The 19,615-nt window shown below is 46.0% G+C and overlaps 1 protein-coding gene across 1 annotated transcript in view; it reads left to right on the top strand.

Moving 5' to 3' along the window:
* Positions 1–19,615, top strand: part of TRPC7 (transient receptor potential cation channel subfamily C member 7) — a 140,562-nt gene that overhangs the window by 103,774 nt on the left and 17,173 nt on the right. The window contains exon 7 of the mRNA XM_061151351.1: positions 4,318–4,582. Coding sequence (XP_061007334.1) covers positions 4,318–4,582 — 265 coding nt within the window. The remainder of the gene's footprint in view (positions 1–4,317; positions 4,583–19,615) is intronic.

Genomic DNA, 19,615 nt, shown 5'->3' with positions numbered 1-19,615 from the left:
GATTTATGGCTAAACTTGTGGTTAGGATTTCATTCAATCATTTAACAAGTATTTATCAGCACCTGCTATATGCCAGACCCTTGTCCCCAAGGAGCCCCGAGTCGTCTGCAATTTGTTTTCCAGCTAAGCACTTTACATATATGATTTTATTTCATCCTCATCACAGTTCTGTAAAGCTGATGATATTATCCCCAGTTTGCAGATGGGGAAAATGAAGCTTACAAAGTCACTGGATAGCCTCTTCAATAAATGGTGCTGGGTAAACTGGACAGCTACATGTCAAAGAATGAAATTAGAACATTCTCTAACACTATACACAAAAATAAACTCAAAATGGATCAAAGACTTAAATGTAAGGCTGGGTACCATAAAACCCTTGGAGGAAAACATGGGCAGAACATTCTTTGACATAAATTATAGCAATATCTTTTTTTGATCCACCTCCTAGAGTAATGAAAATAAAAATATAAATAAGCAAATGGGACCCAATTCAACTTAAAAGCTTCTGCACAGCAAAGGGAACCATCAACAACATGAAAACACAACCCACAGAATGGGAGAAAATATTTGCAAATAATGCAAATGACAAGGGATTAATCTCCAAAATATACAAAAGCTCATGCAGCTCTATCTCATAATAACAACCCAATCAAAAACTGGACGAAGATCTAAGTGGACAGTTCTCCAGAGAAAAAATACAGATGGCCAAAAAGCACATGAAAAGATGCTCAACATCACTGATTATCAGAGAAATACAAATCAAAACCACAATGAGGTATTACCTCACACCAGTCAGAATTTTGTTGTTGTTCAGTCACTCAGTCGTGTCCGACTCTTTGCGACCCCATGGACATCAGCATGCCAGGCTTCCCTGTCCTTCACCATCTCCCAGAGCCTGCTCAAACTCATGTCCATTGAGTCAGTAATGCCATCCAACCATCTCATCCTCTGTTGTCCCCTTCTCCTCCTGCCTTCAATCTTTTCCAGCATCAGCGTCTTTTCCAGTGAGTTGGGTCTTTGCATCAGATGGCCAAAGTATTGGAGTTTTAGCTTCAGCCTCAATCCTTCCAATGAATATTCAGGATTGATTTCCTTTAGGATTGACTGGTTTGATCTCCTTGCAGTCCAAGGGACTCTCAAGAGTCTTCTCCAGCACCACAGCTCAAAAGCATCAGTTCTTTGGCACTCAGCTTTCTTTATGGTCCAAGTCTCACATCCATACATGACTACTGGAAAACCATCGCATTGACTAGATGGACCTCTGTTGGCAAAGTAATGTCTCTGCTTTATAATATGCTGTCTAGGTTGGTCATAGCTTTTCTTCCAAGGAGCAAGTGTCTTTTAATTTCATGGCTGCAGTCACCACCTGCAGTGATTTTGGAGCCCAAGAAAAAGTCTCTCACTGTTTCCATGGTTTCCCCATCTATTTGCCATGAAGTGATGGGACCAGATGCCACGATCTTAGTTTTTTGAGTTTTAAGCTGGCTTAGTTTTAAGCCAGCTTTTTCACTCTCCTCTTTGACCTTCATCAAGAGGCTCTTTAGTTCTTCTTCACCTTCTACCATAAGGGTGGTGTCATCCTCATATCTGAGGTTATTGATATATATCTCCCTGCAATCTTGATTCCAGCTTATGCTTCATCCAGCCCAGCATTTCACATGATGTACTCTGCATATAAGTTAAATAAGCAAGGTGACAATATATAGTCTTGACACACTCTTTTCCCAAATTGGAACCAGTCCATTGTTCCATGTCTGGTTCTAACTGTTGCTTCTTGGCCTGCATACAGGTCACTCAGGAGGCAGGTCAGGTGGTCTGGTACTCCTGTCTCTTTAAAATTTTCCAGTTTGTTGTCTGTGTTTGTTGTTATCCAGTTTGTTGTGATCCACACAGTCAAAGGCTTTAGCATAGTCAATGAAGCAAAATTAGATGTTTTTCTGGAATTCTCTTGCTTTTTCTATGATCCAATGAATGTTAGCCAGTTGATCTCTGGTTCCTGTGCCTTTCCTAAATTTAGCTTGAACATCTGGAAGTTCTTGGTTCCTGTACTGTTGAAACCTAGCTTGGAGAATTTTGAGCATTACTTTGCTAGCATGTGAAATGAGTAGGATTGTGTGGTAGTTTGAACATTCTTTGGCACTGCCTTTCTTTGGGATTGAAATGAAAACTGACCTTTCCCAATCAGAATGGCCATCATCAAAGGTCTGTAAACAACAAATGCTGGAGAGAGTAGGAAAAAAAGGGAACCCACCTACATTGATAGTGGGAATATAAATTGGTATAATCACTAACTAGGAATAAAACTACCACATGACCCAACAATCCCACTACTGGGCATATACCCTGAAGAAACCATAATTGAAAAAGACACATGTACCCCAGTGTTCACTGCAGCACTATTTACAATAGCTAGGACATGGAAGCCACCTAAATGTCCATCAACAGATGAATGAATAAAGAATTTGTAGTACACAGATACAATGGAATATTACTCAGCCATAAAAAGGAATGCATTTGAGTCAGTTCTAATGAAGTAGATGAACCTAGAGCCTATCATATGGAGTGAAGTCAGAAAAACAAATATTGGGGAGGGAGGCGGGAGGGGGGATCGGGATGGGGAACACATGTAAATCCATGGCTGATTCATGTCAATGTATGGCAAAAACCACTACAATATTGTAAAGTAATTAGCTTTCAACTAATAAAAATAAATGGGAAAAAAAACTTAAAAAAAAAAGAAAAACAAATATGATATATTAATGCATACATAGGGAATCTAGAAAGATGGCACTGATGAACCTATTTTCAGGGCAACAATATAGACACAGACACAGAGAACCGATTTGTGGACACAGTGGGGGAAGGAGAGAGTGGACAAATTGTGAGAGTAGCATTGAAACATATACGTATCCATGTGCAAAATTAGATAGCCTTGGAAACCTGCTATATGACACAGGGAGCTCAAGTCAGGCGCTCTGTAACAACCTAGAGCAGGGGGTGGGTGGGAGGCAGAGGGAGGTTTTCAAGAGGGAGGGGACATATGTATACCTATGACCGATTCATGCTGTTATATGGCAGAAACCAACACAATATTGTAATGCAATTATCCTCCAATTAAAAATAAATGTAATTTTTAAAAAATTAGAACTACCATATAATCCAGCAACCCCACTCCTGGTCACATACATGGAGAAAACCATAATTTGAAAAGATATATGCACCCCAATGTTCATTGCAGCACGATTCACAATAGCCATGACATGGAAGCAACGTAAATGTCCATTGACAGAGGAATGAATAAAGAAGTTGTGGTACATATACACAGTGGACTGTTACTGAGTCATAAAAAATGAAATAATGCCTTTTACTTCAATACAGATGGATCTAGAGGTTATTACACTAAGTAAGTCAGAGAAAGACAAATATCATATAACACTCATATGTGGAATCTAATTTTTTTAAAGATACAAATCAACTTATTTACAAAATGGAAGCAGACTTACAGATATCAAATGCAAACTTATGGTTACCAAAGAGGAAAGGGACAGATCAGGGGCTTGGAATGAAAACACACACCACCATATATAAGGTAGATGATCTATAGGGACCTACTGCACAGCAGAGGGAACTCCATCCAATATTCTGTGATAACCTATATGAGAAAAGAATATTAAAAAAAAATGTGTATGACTGAATCACGTTGCTGGATATTTGAGACTAACACAACATTATAAATCAACTATACGCCAATAAAATTAAAATATTTAAAAAAAATTTTAAGTGACAATAAAAGATTTCACAGGAAAAAAAAAAAAAATGTTAGCCACTGTCTAGAAAGGCCACTTTCAACCTCAGGCCTTCCTGACACCTAGGTCTATGCTCCGCACCACCACCTTCTTGTGATGGGACAACCCCTGCTTATAGAGCTCAGACCCTGGGAAGGAAGACAGGAGAGCAAGCAGCCTGGTCAGGGCCATGACGGGAGCGTACACAGGCCACCATGGGAGCAGAGAGGGGCAGGGAGGCTGCCCAGAAGGCAGGGGGTGGGGGGTGAAGGGGGGCACAGAGGACGTCCCAAAAGAGCTGACACTAGAGCAGGGTCTTAAAGGAAGGCTGGGATTGAAGTAAGGGGAGGGTGCTCTAGACAGATGAGCCAGCATATGCCAAGAGGGAGGGTGGCACCTTCAATGTATTGGGATGAAAGACAAGGGCAGGCAGACAAGTGATGAGGTCAGAGGCCTCTACAGATGCCTAACTGGTTTCTCTTCCAGAGCAGATCCTGTGGCCCGGTGAGTCACCCAGCTTGTTTTCTTTCAGCCAGGGACAAGTGGTGGCCTTCAGACCCTCAGATCATATCAGAAGGGCTATACGCGATAGCTGTCGTGCTGAGCTTCTCTCGCATCGCATACATCCTGCCAGCCAACGAGAGTTTTGGGCCTCTGCAGATCTCCCTGGGAAGAACCGTGAAAGATATCTTCAAGTTCATGGTCATTTTCATCATGGTATTTGTGGCCTTCATGATTGGGATGTTCAATCTGTACTCCTACTACCGAGGTGCAAAGTACAACCCAGCATTTACAACGTGAGTATCCCAGAGCCCTCTCCTGAGGAGCGCCCCGGCTCCCCAGGCATCCTTGGCAGCCTCTTGCAGGTGGTTCCTTGCAGGAGACTCAGGTTTCCTTGGCATTTCTAAAGGTTAAAGGCGACTTTAGTCGAGGGTGGTTTCAAGTTCAGGTTCTGGTGTTGGAAGAACAGAAGAGCTACATTAAACCTTCACTTAAATCTTACATGCTATGTGGCCATGAGCATGTTCCTTAACTTCTTTGAGTCTTAGTTTCCTCATCTTTAAAATTAGTCAACTAATAATACCTGCTTAATAGGGATAGTGTGAGGATTCAATAAGGTGATTTAGCTGCCACATAGTAAAATAAATGGAATTATTACTATTACAATTAGCTTAATCTGTGTTACCTAGAAAGCAAAACCCTGGGCGAGTCTTGCATGCCAACATTTCATTGGAGAGAAGTTGCAATCCAAATGAAATAAGATCGAAGGAAAAAAGAAAATGGCATGTAGGAGGAGGGAAAGCACATACATGTTGCTGATCGGGCCACCATCTACCAAGACCCACAACTTGGTCATGACAGACTTCTACAGTGAGACATACAGTCCTGAACTGCAGAATAGCCCATCAGGATAGAATTAGAGAATTTATCAGCCACATCTTTCCCACCTGCTTTCTCTCATTAGTCAAATTCACTCAACAGGACATTTACGTACCTAACACTTCCAGGTTAGCCCCTGGGGAAACCATATCCGCACAAGTCTGCCTGTGGGCACAGCTCAGCAGCTCTCCATGCCTGGCTGGGCAGACCAGCGTTGTATACAGGCAGCGAGCAAGTTCTGCAGCATCACATGCCTCAGCAGCACAGAAGGCCCTGGAAGGGGAGACAAGAGGAGGTGGAGTGACCTGAGACAAGGTACTTGTCAAGCCAACTAACCTCGGGGACCAGAAGGAGCTGCTGCAGGCAGAGTGAGCAAAGCCTTGGCCTCCCCCCACCCTAATCCCTCCCCGGGGTGGGGACAGAGCTCACCAAGCCCATGTCCACAAAGACCTGGAGCTCCTCCCCCCGGGGGATGCTGGGTGGTCTCCTGGAGGACCCTCGGTAGCACTGAGCAGTAGTCTAGTAGAAGAATCTGGCAAATCTGAGTTTACATCCTGGCGTGGGCATTTAGTAGCCAATAACCTTAAGACAGGTCACTAGATTGGTCTGAGCCTCTGTGTCCTCACTGGTAAAATGGAAATAAGGTTCATAAAAACCTCATAATAAGGTTGATAAATACCTTCATGAATAAACGAAGCGGTTCTATAAAGTGCATGAAGCCCAGAAGCATTTCCAGTCCAGGCCCCGCCCCAGGCTCACCTCGTCCCAGAATTGCTCCCAGCCTTCAAGGCTTCCATCCAGAGTCTGGACGGAAGGACAGTCAGGTCTTCAGCCACAAGCATGGCAGCTGGGACCAACAGGGCTAAACTCTTGCTGACACGGGTCCCCAAGAAGCCCCAAGGGGGCTGGAAGTTTTTTCCAACCAGTGACAAGGGTGGAGCCACACCGTGCAGACTCCCTGAGCAGGTCCCACCTTGCAGTAGGACCTCCACTTGACCCTTCTCCCAGAGAAATCACCCTTCAAGGGAAGGTCCATGACTTGAAGAACCCAGACCGAGTGCAATGGGCCCCATGCCCCTCAGCTCTGAATTGTAGACTGCACTGCTGAGCCCAAGTGGAACTGCCTAGAAGGGTGGGCCTCTGGAGCTACTGAAGCACAGAAGCTGTTACTGTCTGAGGCAAAGAATCAGTGTGTGTTCACAGAGAGCCGGGGCCTGGCCCAGTGCTGAGAAAGGTACCCGAGGGTGGCTGGCTGTGTGTCTCAGCCCACCGCACCCCCGGCTCAGACAGGCTAGGTTTCAGTCTGACAGTCTGAGCTCTTCTCTACTGGTTCTGTGGTCCTGGGCAAGTGCTTCATTCCCCACCCCACCCCGGCCCCAGGGCATTCATGTCCCCAGCTCTGAAATGACAACATCAAGATGGCCATCTTCACAGGATTATTGTAAGGATCCAAAATGAAGAAATTGAATACAGTGCTTGGCATATAATGAGCCTTCAGTCAGTGATAATACTGGAGATGGTGGATAAGGAGGAAGAGGGTGTGGATTGAGCTACAAGAAAGGACACCTGGGTACTGACTGTTCCTAGGACCCTTTCTGGACAGGGACCTCGCCTACCAGCTATTCACCAGATCAGGCCAAATGTATTAGTGAGTCAGGTGGACTATTTTATAGCACTCCAACACTATGTGATGAGCTGTTGAAGGGGTGAAATAAGCTTGAATCACCCAAAAGCAAATTTTGCTCTGGATCTGCTAGAGGCAAAGCTAACTGTATGCACCCAGGGTGGGATGCACTGTTTACTGACATCAAGTCAAGACGTCAGTCTTGACACAAGGGCTCTGACCCTCTGTGGTCAGGCCCTGATGTTCTTCCTGTGTTTTCAGTCTAGGATGACGCCTTGTACACAGCATTGCTCACTAAATCCTTCATAAACAAGCATGAGGGAACCCACAGGAGAAAGCAAAGACAAATTCAGAGCAGTAGAGTAAGCAATCAATGGGGAACGTGAGCATGAGGACCTCTGTCTCCTTTCTCCTGCCCTGGGTGTTCTGTGCAATCCCCCTTTGCTCCCCCTACAAGGAAGCTGTACTGTTAGCTCACGGTTCCTCCAAAAGTCAGCACCATGACACCTGGGACATGAACAAGGTCATAACTTAACAGTAGGGTTGTGAGTGAAAGTTGCTTGGTCATGTCCAACTCTTTGAGACCGCATGGACTCTACAGTCCATGGAATTCTCCAGGCCAGAATACTGGAGTGGGTAGCTTTTCCCTTCTCCAGGGGATCTTCCCAATCCAGGAATCAAACCAGGGTCTCCTGCATTGCAGGCGGATTCTTTACCAGCTGAGCCACCAGGGAAGCCCAAGAATACTAGAGTGGGTAGCCTATCCCTTCTCTAGAGGATCTTCCCGACCCAGGGATCAAACCAGGGTCTCCTGCATTGCAGGCGGATTCTTTACCAACTGAGCTACCAGGGAAGGTGCAAGAGTAGGGCTGATGGGCCGACGATTCTCAGCTGGACACACACAGCCAGTCTAGGGAGGAGTCTTCGGCATTGGGAAGAGTCATGGGGAAAGGTGAAAGCAGCAGGAGGGGCCAAAGCGCTTGGTTTGTCCCAGGTGCTGGGAACTGAGTAGAGACTCTGTAGACATGAGAGACCCAAGCAGAAAGGATCCAGGCCCTCCAGGATGGGCAAGGGAGAGAAAAAGGCATGGCAGCGGCAAGCATGGTAAAGAAAGGACAGGATATTTATCGCCTTGGCAGCCCCTGAATGGGGATGTGGAACTGTGAATAGGATTTGATTGAACAGGGAAACAGTCAATAGAGCAGTGAAGTGGAGAGGAAAGAATGGATTTTTGTAAATGTCATCTCTTACCTTTTGACTGCTCTCTGGAGCATATCACTAACCGCCCCCCCCCCCCCCCACCTGAGATCTTCTTGATATGCAAAGAGCCACATGAGGATAAAGGATTCTCATGATTTGGGGGACTCAGAGCTACTCTGAGTGCCTGCAAGACTGACAATAAAGCTGAATGACTCCCTTGGTGAATGCTTCATAGCAGCCCATACCCAGGCCACTCTGCCCAGCTCAGAATCCTCCCTTTGGCCCACCAGTGGACTATAGTTCACCAGGCTCCTCTGTCCATGGGATTCTCCAGGCAAGAATACTGGAGAGGGTAGCCATTCCCTTCTCCATGGGATCTTCCCAAACCTGGGATCAAACCCAGATCTCCTGCATTTCAGGCAGATTCTTAACTGTCTGAGCCACCAGCAAAGCCCTTGTTGAACCAAGTGAGAGTCTTACTGAGAGAATTTCAAGCCCTCTGCAGTCAGAATAGGTAGCCATTCCCAGCAGAGAGCACGGTCAGCAGTCAAATCCTAGGAGCAGTTCCCAACTTTCCTGCTTCCTTTCCCTTCAGAACCAAAGGTCTGCTTACATTTCACAGTGGCTTCAGTGTCAGGAGCTGGCATTCAGGGAGGCGTAAGAACAGGGACGTGTGTGCACAGGCCACTGGGCAGTGGGCTGGGCTTGTCTGCCCATGACAGACAGGCACCTCTGGCAGCTCAGTCTCTGAGTCATTTCTGTTCGATACTGCAGACAGCCAGAGGGGAGGAGGAGAAGGTGTGCAGACCAGCTTTATGCTCTCAGAGTATGAAACCCAAGTGTCCTGAGACAAGGATAAGGGTAAGGAAGTGGAAGTGAAATCGCCTGAAAATGCATTTTCTTTCAAAAAGTCTTAAAGTTCTCAATTCCAACTGTGAGAGATTGTGTTCTTATTGGGAACATATCTTTGATGTTATCATGAAAATTAGTAGACGCATAGGATTTGCTTCCTGGAGTTTTCTTTTGCAGCCCCCTTTGTTGGAACGCACATATTCCATAAGGCAAAGCTTTTCTGCTTAGAGATCATATGGAGACCTTGGGGTCCAGCGCTCTAGTTACAGTGTTGGAAAAAGAGAGACAAAAATCCTTGGCTTACTAGTGACATACAGCTTGGTGAGAATGCCAAGGGAAAGGGTGGGTTTCCCTATACTCCAACTGGTGACTGTGGTAGGACAGGTACCCAAAGAAGAATAGAAGGAGCTGGGGGCAACGAGGGGTCCCAGAGCAGGAAAGCGAAGGGCTCTCTGACATGACTCAGGATGGGCTCCTGGTCTTCTCTTTGGGTGAACTTGGCCTCCCCCACTTAGTTTTGACTGGAGATTAAATGTAGGCCCTGACCCTCAAAAGGGATCCCAGCCAATCTTTTCTGCAGGCTGTCGTGGAGTCAACTTCATAGCAGAGCTGGGTTGAGACATTTCTAATTAAAAAAATACCTCTCTTAAGGTTATTCCATTTCTGAGGAATCATTTTAACAAAAGGAACTTCAGCAGTGCTGGGCAAAATTAGAAGCTTCTGTTTTCTCTGATAGTCATGGAAAGTTTCCATACTCTATGTACAGAAACTCATATGCACACCAGAGGCAGAAGGCACCGAGTCAGCTCCAGCCACCTCAGCGGGGCTGCAGGAAAGCCAGCTCCTCCCTCCAGCCAGCCAGGAGGTGAGCCCTGGGGCTGAGGAAGAGACTCGCTGAGACTCTGCCCACACATACCGCACCCCAGGGCCACCGCACCACCCTGCGGCTGAACAGCTCATAACAGACACATGATCTGCCCTCTCATTTAATCCACACAACAGTGGAATAACACCAGCACCACTACCGAGAAACTGAGGCTCAGTGAGATACTGGACTTGCCCAGGACCACAGAACCAAGAAGAGGGTTTGGACCCAGATCTGCATGGCTTCAGGCCTGTCCTCCACCTTTTGACCTAAAATTCCCCCACTCCCACACCAGGGCCTGTGCTCCAAGGTAGAAGCTAAGTGTCTTTAAAAGTTGGGTCACTTTCCTATGACACTAAATACTAAAGAATGGCATATTAAATTCAGGTTTTGATTGTCCTTAGGAGCTTGATGATTCTATATATCTCCACTCTCAATAAGCAGCCTGTGATTGTCCCCGGGTAAAGCATGTTTCTATTCCAAACCGTGCTTATTCATTTGACAAATGTTATGGAGCAGCTACTCCATGCCAAGTTCTATGTTTGGCCCTGAGGTTATAAAGATTAATAATACAATCTTCCCATCCTTGAGGAACTCATAGACAAGTAGGGAATTTCAACAAACGGTGGGGGCATCAGTTATTTACACCACATGATCAAAGGGTACTCAGGAAGCCCATTGAGGAGGAAGCACTGAAATCTGCCTGGCAGGGTGAGGGAAGGATTCATGGAGGGGGGTGACCCTAAACAGAGGACTGTGGAGGCCTGTTTGAGGTAAAGGAGCTGAGCACTTTTTTTAAGTGGAGAAAGCAGCTGCCTCATTCCCCTGATTTGGATTTGTTCAGATGTTTCAATGCCTCATAATATATGAGAATTTTCTTAACAATAGCAAAAGCTGCTTCCAGTGGCAAGGTCTGGGGAAGGGACAACAAATAGCACGTTCAGCCACAAAAGGTGGCAAGAAGAAGCCCCTGAAGCAGCCCAAGAAACAGGCCAAGGGGATGGGTGAGATAAGGCATTTATGCAGAAACAGAAAGAGAAGCAGAAGAAATTCTAGAAGCTAAAAACAAAGACTGAGGGGAGAGCCCCATGGTCAAGGAGCAATTAAGAAATCTGCCCAAAGGTTAGCTCTTCCCCATGCCTGAGGCAATGGTGATCTCTATTCCTTTCCTGTTTAAACATCTGGATCCCCTGCCATAACATCTGTTGCAGCCTATAGTTAGAATGCTAAGTGTTGTCTTAGAGCCTGTGGTACATTGAAGAGTAAACTTTGTGAAAAGAAAGTAGGCAAGTAGGTGAGAGTTTGGGGAAATGGTTGAAAATTCAATCAGATAATCCAGCAGGAGCTAGACTGTGATGGTCTTTAGAAGTAAGTCCCAATAGGGTGTTAGCGTCTCTAAGGCCTTTTTAAAAAGAGGAAGCTGGTTTTATCTGCTTCCAGCAAGAGGCTGTGACAATAGTGTAAAGGGTGGGTTGGAAGGCAGAGGAAGGGCCTGAGCTTGGTGCTGGGGGTTTTATAACGAGCAGAAATACTCATGGAACTTGCAGACTGGTTGGGAATGTGTTAGTTGCTTAGTCGTGTCCGACTCTTTGCAACCCCATGGACTGTAGCCCACCAGGCTCCTCCATCCATGGGGTTTTCCAGGCAAGATACTGGAGTGGGTTGCCACTTTCTTCTCCAAAGTTAGTCGCAGAATCGTGTCCGACTCTACGACCCCATGGACTGTAGCCCACCAGGCTCCTTCTCCAAAGGAGGTTTTATAATGAGCAGAAATACTCATGGAACTTGCAGACTGGTTGGGAAGACCGATATTAGTCAAACAGTCATAGGAATAAGGGCATATCTGCAACGGAGCAAATGTTCTGGAAGAAATGCAGCTCTGAAGGAAGCCGATGGATGCATAAAGAGGCCGTGGCAGGAACCACAATATGAGAGGACGCAAGTCCGCGCTAAGGGGTGGCAGCCAGGACGGAGAACAGGCAATGGAGAAGGAGGTTAGAGTGGATGAGTCATGGCGGCTGCCTGCATGTCAGGGTGTGTGGGTGGGGGGAAAGGAGGATGTTCTCGGGTTCTGATGTTGATTAGGCCCTAGAAGGATGTAGAAAGAGAATCAAGAGGGTATCATGGGGAAGAGGGTAAGTGCCCAGCGCCTGGAGAAAGGAATAGGGGCTTTGTTTGGCCTTTCCCAGAACCCACACCCAGCAGAGCTGAAGTCAGACACTCCAAACTATCTTCCAGAAGCATGCATGAAGTGGTCCATGCATGGACCACTGAAGGACTAGAGGAGCAATGGGGGCCTTGAGGAGGGCCCATCCTCAGTACCAAGGGACAAGCAGAGACCTGCTGAAGGGGTGAAAAGGGCTCTTGAGCTATAAATGTCACATTGTGCTTTGTAAACAGAAGAGCCTGAGACTTCCCTGATCCGAGGAAGGGAGGAAAAGGAGATGGTCGGGTGAGCCATATAGACCCAGAAACATTCAGAAGGGAGTGATGAGCCAGAGGGGCCTACTGAGAGCAAAGGGCCACATCTGCAAGAAGGGCCTGCCAGTAGAGGAGGACCTGCTGGGCAGCTGAGGTTGAATGGCATTGTCTGCCCTCATGCAACTCACTGTAACCAGCAGCCAGTCAGGAGAAATCAGAACAGCATCATGGGACTGTGGCCTCTGCCATGTTCCTTGTACCGAGCATGCTGAGTGAGTTTGCAGGTGGGAACGTGGAGTGGGGTCAGCCTCCTGGGCTCTACGGAGGAGAGGTTTTCCCAGGGTGCCGGGTCTATGTTGCAATATGGGCATCCCCAGTATGGAAGTGTTATCATTCTGTATCATATTTGAAAGTTATCATCTCATCTTTCATCTTATACATTCAAGTTAGGCTTAAGGGTTTGGGGGGAATGAGAGAGCTCATTGTACCCATTTTCATAGGGGAAACTAGCCCAGAGAGATTGAAGACTTGATGGAGGAGATGGCAGTGGTCAATGCTGAGGCTCAGGTCAGACTCAGAAAGGTTGGGCATCTGAGAATAACCTTTATGTGTCAAAAAAATTAATAATTTGGGCCTAATATAACTTATCTTCACATAATCCTCCAAGAAGTGATAAAAATATATATCTTTCCCTGAGCTTTAGAAGAATGATTATACCTATTATTCTATTATATTCTATATATTATTGTATTCTATATATTCTATATTATTCTATTCTATTCTATTATACCTATGACAGCAGACATTCTGCTATCGTATAATGTTTACTTATACCCTCTCCTCATGTTTATTCATGACATGAATTCTTAAAGCCTGCTACGTTTGAGCTCCTGGAACAGGCCAAGAGCCTGCAAAGTTGTGAGGAAAGAGACTTGACGGAACACAGGAAATGTGCTTTTTTGGATGACGCCTTCAGAGCGTATTTGCGGGCACTCCTCTATCTTATTCTCAGACTGACTTGCAACATCTTAAATAAGGAAATTTCAACCTTTTATTCACCAAAATGCAACTCTAAGATGGAAATAAGGTGTACCTGTCATTCTTCAAAGTGACAGAGTGACAGAAAACTGGACTGTCCAGGGCTCGCTCTAGAATATTAACAGAAAAACAGCTAGCTATGAGGTGAGTCTGAGGCAAGCTGGCTAAGACAAATCACAGCATGCCTCGGTTTCCCAGCTTCAGTCATTCATTGATGAAAGATGTCTCCTGAGACCCCCCTGTTCTGGGCATTGGTGGAAGAGCCGTGTGCAAGTCATGACCACCTGCAGGTCACAATGCTCTGTGAATGGGAAAAGAGGGAAAATGATGTTGATGGTGATAAAACATAAACAAAAAGACAAATGAGAACATTTTTGGCCATGCCACATGGCGTGTGGGATCTTTGTCCCCCAAACAGGGATCAAATCCATACCTCTTGCATCGGAAGGGCAGAGACTTAACCACTGGAGCACCAGAGAAGTCCCAGAACATTTTAAATTAAGTGTGAAGAGCTAGGAAGGAAGTAGAAACATCGTGAAAGTGAAAGTGTTAGGGGAAGCACACTGATTGAAACCGCCCACCCTGGTCAGGTACCATAGTAACCATTTGCATGAGTTGTTTTATGGCAGGAGATCCTGATAAGGAATACGGAACTAATAGGCCACCACCAGCCGGAAGAGTTCGGGAAAGATCGAGAGGAGACACTACCTGTCCGTCCACGTCCCAGAATCCCTCTTGCTAGCATCCATCTTGGCTGAGCGATGCGTGCGCCACCAGGAAAGACTCTGAATTAGAATGATTGGCCAAAGACCACCCGGAAACTAATCCCATCACCATAAAACCCAAGACTGCGAGCCACGCGGCAGAGCAGTTCTCCTGGGTTCCCTTACCCTCCTGCTCTCCACCCGGGTGCCCTTTCCCAATAAAATCTCTTGCTTTGTCAGCACGTGTCTCCTCGGACAATTCTTTTCCGAGTGTTAGACAAGAGCCCAGTTTCGGACCCTGGAAGGGGGTCCTCTTTCCTGCAACAAAAGTGTTAGTCCCTCAGTTGTGTCTTGTGACCCCATGGACTATAGCCTGCCAGGCTCCTCTGTCCATGGGATTCTCCAGGCAAGAATACTGGAGTGGGTAGCCATTTCTTTTTCCATGGGATCTTCCCTGACAGGGATTGAGCCCAGGTCTCCTGCATTGCAGACAGATTCTTTATCATCTGAGATAATAATCAGGAAAGGACCTCCTTCAGATATGATCAGAGAAGGCTGACCTGACCAGGTGACAATTAAGGTTACAGTTTAAGGGCTGAGAAGAATGAGGGGGACAGCCATGTGGGGAGGAAGGGGAAGGGTGATCCTGGCAGAGGGACAAGGACACAGGACCCTGAGTGAGGGGCGAGCCAGCATGAGGTCAGGGGAGCCCCAGCTGAGTGACTAGTTGTTAGCCTATGGGAAGCTGTTAAGGAAAACAGGCAGGATCTGATTCATAGTTTCAAAGGATTATTCTGAAAATTGATTGTAGGGTACAAGAGTCAACGTGATGCTGGAGCCTTTGCAGCTAAGGGTTGGGGGAGAGGGGGGACCATGCTAACAGTAGCCACATTTATTGCATATTTGTTATGTGCCAAGCAGTATTTTGTTCACCTCACAAGCATTCCATTAACTCATTTAATCCTCACCACAACCCTATGCTGCTGCTGCTAAGTCACTTCAGTCGTGTCCAACTCTGTGCAGCCCCATAGACGGCAGCCCACCAGGCTCCTCTGTCCCTGGGATTCTCCAGGCAAGAATACTGGAGTGGGTTGCCATTGCCTTCTCCACAACCCTATGAGGTAGAGATTGTTTTCCCATTCTGAAGCTAGAAAAAATGAGGCACAGAGAGGCTACATTATTTAGCCAAAAGCTCACAGTCAGACACAGAACCTGCACTCTGACTGCTTCACCAGAGCCTCCCTACAACACTGGGATCAGGAGCAGGAAATCGGAATGTGCAACGGGGACTCATTCATTCAAAGGACCCTGAGTTTATTGAGTACCTTCATTGTACCAAGTTCTGTACTAGGTCTGGGACTTTAAGGAAGACTTTAAGGAAGCTCTGCCCTCAAGGGGCAACCAGGCTCCCAGGGAGAGAGGTGGACCCTCAGCATGAATCAACCCAGGCTCTGTGCACCCCAGTTCCTCAGCCCTGATTCTGGGGCCAGACTCCTCAACTACTGGACCATCTAAATCACTCCTCATTCAGGGCCCAGGATAAACCAAGAGGTGAATCAGAGGGCATGGCAGGGGTGCAGTCCAGACTTCCTCAGGCACTGAACTCTCCTGCCCTGACCACCCTCAAGCCTGGTGCAAGAGCTTGTCATTGGAGAGGCATAGCCCTCGTGTGGTGTCTTTCTGGATTCCAAGCACCTCACAGCCCCCACTGGGAGGCAGGTGAGTATTGTTCCTGCTTCAGCAGAACTCTAGCTCAAGGCCAGCTATTGTCTTCCAACTTGAGAAACAGCCTTTCAGGAGTTGAAACTCCTGCTTAATTTGAAGTTGCTTTTAATCCCATGGACAGAGGAGCCCAGCGGGCTACAGTCCATAGGGTCACACAGAGTTGAACACAGATGAAGTGACTTAGCATGCACGCATGCATGCACGTGCAGACTTGGGTAGGTAGCCAAACTGAACTGTTTGGGGTTGGGGAACAGAGTTCCATGACACTGGGGGGAAAGGCCTTGTGGTATTCTGAAGCAGCAGTGATTTCCATAACAATCACCCCAAATCTTCGCCTTGTTTGTTCTCTGAGGCCCTGACACAACTGCCTCTTCAGGCAACCTATTATTAAATTCCTATTATCCAGGCGAGACAGCCTGGTAGAGAGCGGATTATCTCCTCCCTGCCTTCTGCATGACAAGTCAGCCCCAACCTTCCCCCACACACACCCCGCCCAGTAAAAGGGTGAATCAGGGTCTACTCAATATCACCCCCAGGCACTCTTCCTCTCTGACTTCGTTAGAAGCACTTTTTATGCTAGGGTGACCTATTGATGAAACCTCAGCCCCTTCTACAGCAAGGCAGGAGTCAAACAGTCAAAGACAGCACAGGGTGGAGAAATCAGAAGGAGCATTTGCATGAAATCAAGGGTTGGTGATGATCTTTGCAGACAGCAAGTAAAATGAACCTTGTTCAGAAAAGTCAATATGCTGCTGGATTAACTCCATTCAGCCGCGTGTGGAAGCCCCTGAGGGTTGATGGACTTGTACGTGTTGTTCCTGTGTAGGGCAAGGTGGCCAAAGTATCCTTGCCCACAGCCTTGTAGCACTTGCTCACACCAGGGGGCTTGCTTTAGCCTGGAACCTCCACAAAACAAACCAGTTCTGTGCATCATGCATCCCGCTCTGTAGGGTGGCTGGCAAGTAAGCAGAGTTCAGTGAATGTTCAGCAAATAAACACATGGATAAAAATAATAGATACCATTTATTGGACCCTTACTATACACTTTACGTGGGTTGTTCCATTTAATCTTACAGCAACTTAATAATATAGCATCACTATCCCTTTCATAGCACAGGAAACTGAGGCTCAAGCAGGTTTTGTAACATGCTCAAGTTCTTACAGGCAGTGCATAACAGGGCTGGGATTCGAAGCCAGGCATGCATCTTTGCTTTCTCACTCCTCCAGCCATCTCTGTGAAGAGTCCCGTGACTGACCCAACTGCAAGAAACTGTGGCGAGCTTGGTAAATAGCCAGGGTGGGTGGGAGCAAATAAAGAACTAGCAGCTCCCACCCCTATCAGTAAAGAACCTCAAATTTAGCCTAGAGACCAGCCATCTGAGAGTGGGGGCTTTTTGTGAAAGGAGTGGCCTCATGGTGAATATCAACTAAATCAACCACAAGATACTTTCTTCTTGAAAGACAGCCCCAGACCTCTGCAGTGACTGGTCTTCTGCCCCATGCCCTGTACCCCATAGCTCCTGAAAATTACGAGTGATGATTGGTACATGACTCAGAGAGTATCATAACCGCACATGACATTGGGGCTAGCTCCAATGCCCAAGATCTTGGGGCCTTCTCTCTAAGAATACATTATTATGGGTTTCCAAGGTCAAGGTAACACAGGGCAGGGAGGACAAGTTTCATTTGTTGCCTACTACATATTAAACCAGAAGATGCCACTAACCTGATCTATTAAGTTACTTGTGGAGCTATTGTCACCACAAAAAGCATCAAGTTTTCATGGAAGATTGTGTCCCCCATTTATTTTCCAGCAAGGATGTCTGTCATTTCATATCAATTTATAAGAGCTCTTTATGTCAGAAAGACATCAGCCGTTGTCATATGTGCCGCAAATCCTTTCCTCAGTCTTTTGCCTTATAATTTTACTTAATATGTTTTCAACATGTACAAGTCAAGCTTTATGTTTGCATGCCTTTCCATCTTTCCCTTTTTAGTTTCTTAAACTTCTCCCAGACCAAGATTATATAAATATTAATATCTTATTCTGGCTTTTTGACTATGTAATTTTTAAACATTAAATGGTTCAGTTCCACTTAGAATTTAGTTATATGTATGGACAACATATTATATTGCTTACCATTTACCACTTAACCCAGCTAATTGGGCATAAACTCAGCCCATAAGATCCCGTCTGAGAAACAACAACAGCAAAAACAATCTATCCAGTTAGTCCACCAAATGTTCACGTCACAGGCCATGAGTACAAATAAAAGACTCAAGAGACCCCAGTAATGAATCTAGCCGTTATAGATGATTGAGACAATGGGCCCAGCTTTTCCTTAATGGAAATCCTTATTACTGCAACACCTTCTGCTCCATGATGAAAGGAAGCAAGGGCTACAGACACTCTCTAAAGAACTTAGAAGAATGTGTTAAAAATGCATAGTCTGGCTAAGATCCCTTCCTGCCCAGCCCAACGTTAAGGCTTACTGCTTTGGAGGGGTGCATTTCCACTCTGGCAGTCCCATTGAGTCTAGGCCACTTATAATTAGATTCTCCTGGAGGTCATGGCCAAGTTCAAGTCCAGAGGCAACTTCTAAAGCTGTAGAATAGAAATGAAACTGGTGTAAAGACTGTCTGACAGCCAGACAACAAATTGAACAGATCAGCATTCTAAGCCTTGGGGGTGGGGGGTGAGGTGTTAGAGAAGGGACCAAGGCAGAGGTTTAGGGATCTGTAAATATTCTTCTCTTACTGGAACACATACTGCTTAGTGAGCAATCTCTTCCTCCTCCAGATTATTAACATAGAATGCCTAAGTGAAGGTACCAGGGGTAAATCACAGCTTAGTAACAAAATTCACAGCAAGAAGCAAATGAGAACAAAATGCATGCCGAATCTAGGCCATTTTCCCAATCAAAATGCATAAGGTTTTCCCCAGATGTGTTCCAGAATGGCCTACTTCATTTATGACAGCCAAAGGTTGGTGGGGTTTTCAAGGTAAGAAAGGGAAAATTAATTTCTGTAAAGTGTCTCTCAGTTAAACGCATCATCCATTTCTTCAGTTGTTCCCAGTAAGTGCGTTACCCTGGACCAGTACCTGTCTGCCCAGCCCCCCTCCCTTGGAGAACATGTCCTCTGGTTTCCACCAGACCCTGTTAGGCAGGGACCAAGTGTCAGAGAAATCAGATCCTGCCATCTCCTTCCATTTTGATTTGTGGCTCATTCAGTGGTTTTAGATTCTCTCTGCCACTGTTCCCTTCCACGAGGGCGATCACCGAAAGATTGCTTCTTAATGGAAGGCAACACCTGCGGTGAATCATGCCCACACGCTGAACGGCATCTTTTTCACAGAAAACGGATGCTGTGTCTCATGTGAGGAGAATTAGCATCAGGCGCTGGAGCTCTGACATGAGCCCTCGATACCCAGTCGTTATTGATGAACCCCTAAACTCCTTCTTACTAAAACCAAGTTAAGTTAAATATTCCAAACTCACAGATTTCAAAGAAACCAGAAACAGATAATGGCAACAAAAACTCAGTTCAGTGTTCAGGCTTCAGACTCTGGGATTCACGGGGAATGAGCAAACAGCTGGCTAGACACACCAACATGTACACCCACACACCCAGCCACACACACACACACACACACACACACACACACACACACTCCTTCTCTCTCTCTCACACACACACACAAACATACACACACACAGGAAAGCTGAAAATTCATGCAAGTCAGTGTTGGATTTTTAGCCCAAGTGACGAATACTAGTATTTTTGTACATCTTGTCAAATAAATACCAATCCTCTAAAAAATGCTGTTTTTTTCCCCAAGACCTAGCTAATCCTGGCCATTTGTGGGTGAGTGCTAAAAGTCTGAAATGTTAAAGAGAAAAAAGAAAGTGCTTTCTCATAATAGTACCCAAAATCTGGATGCAAACTAAAATACCTGCACTTAACCCTTCAGATATCACACACATGCATTCTCTAAAGCACCCAACCAAAACCCAGCTTT

The sequence above is a fragment of the Dama dama genome, chromosome 9, assembly GCF_033118175.1.
Source record: "Dama dama isolate Ldn47 chromosome 9, ASM3311817v1, whole genome shotgun sequence".
Taxonomy (NCBI): domain Eukaryota; kingdom Metazoa; phylum Chordata; class Mammalia; order Artiodactyla; family Cervidae; genus Dama; species Dama dama.
This window is presented reverse-complemented; position numbering and strand designations above follow the sequence as displayed.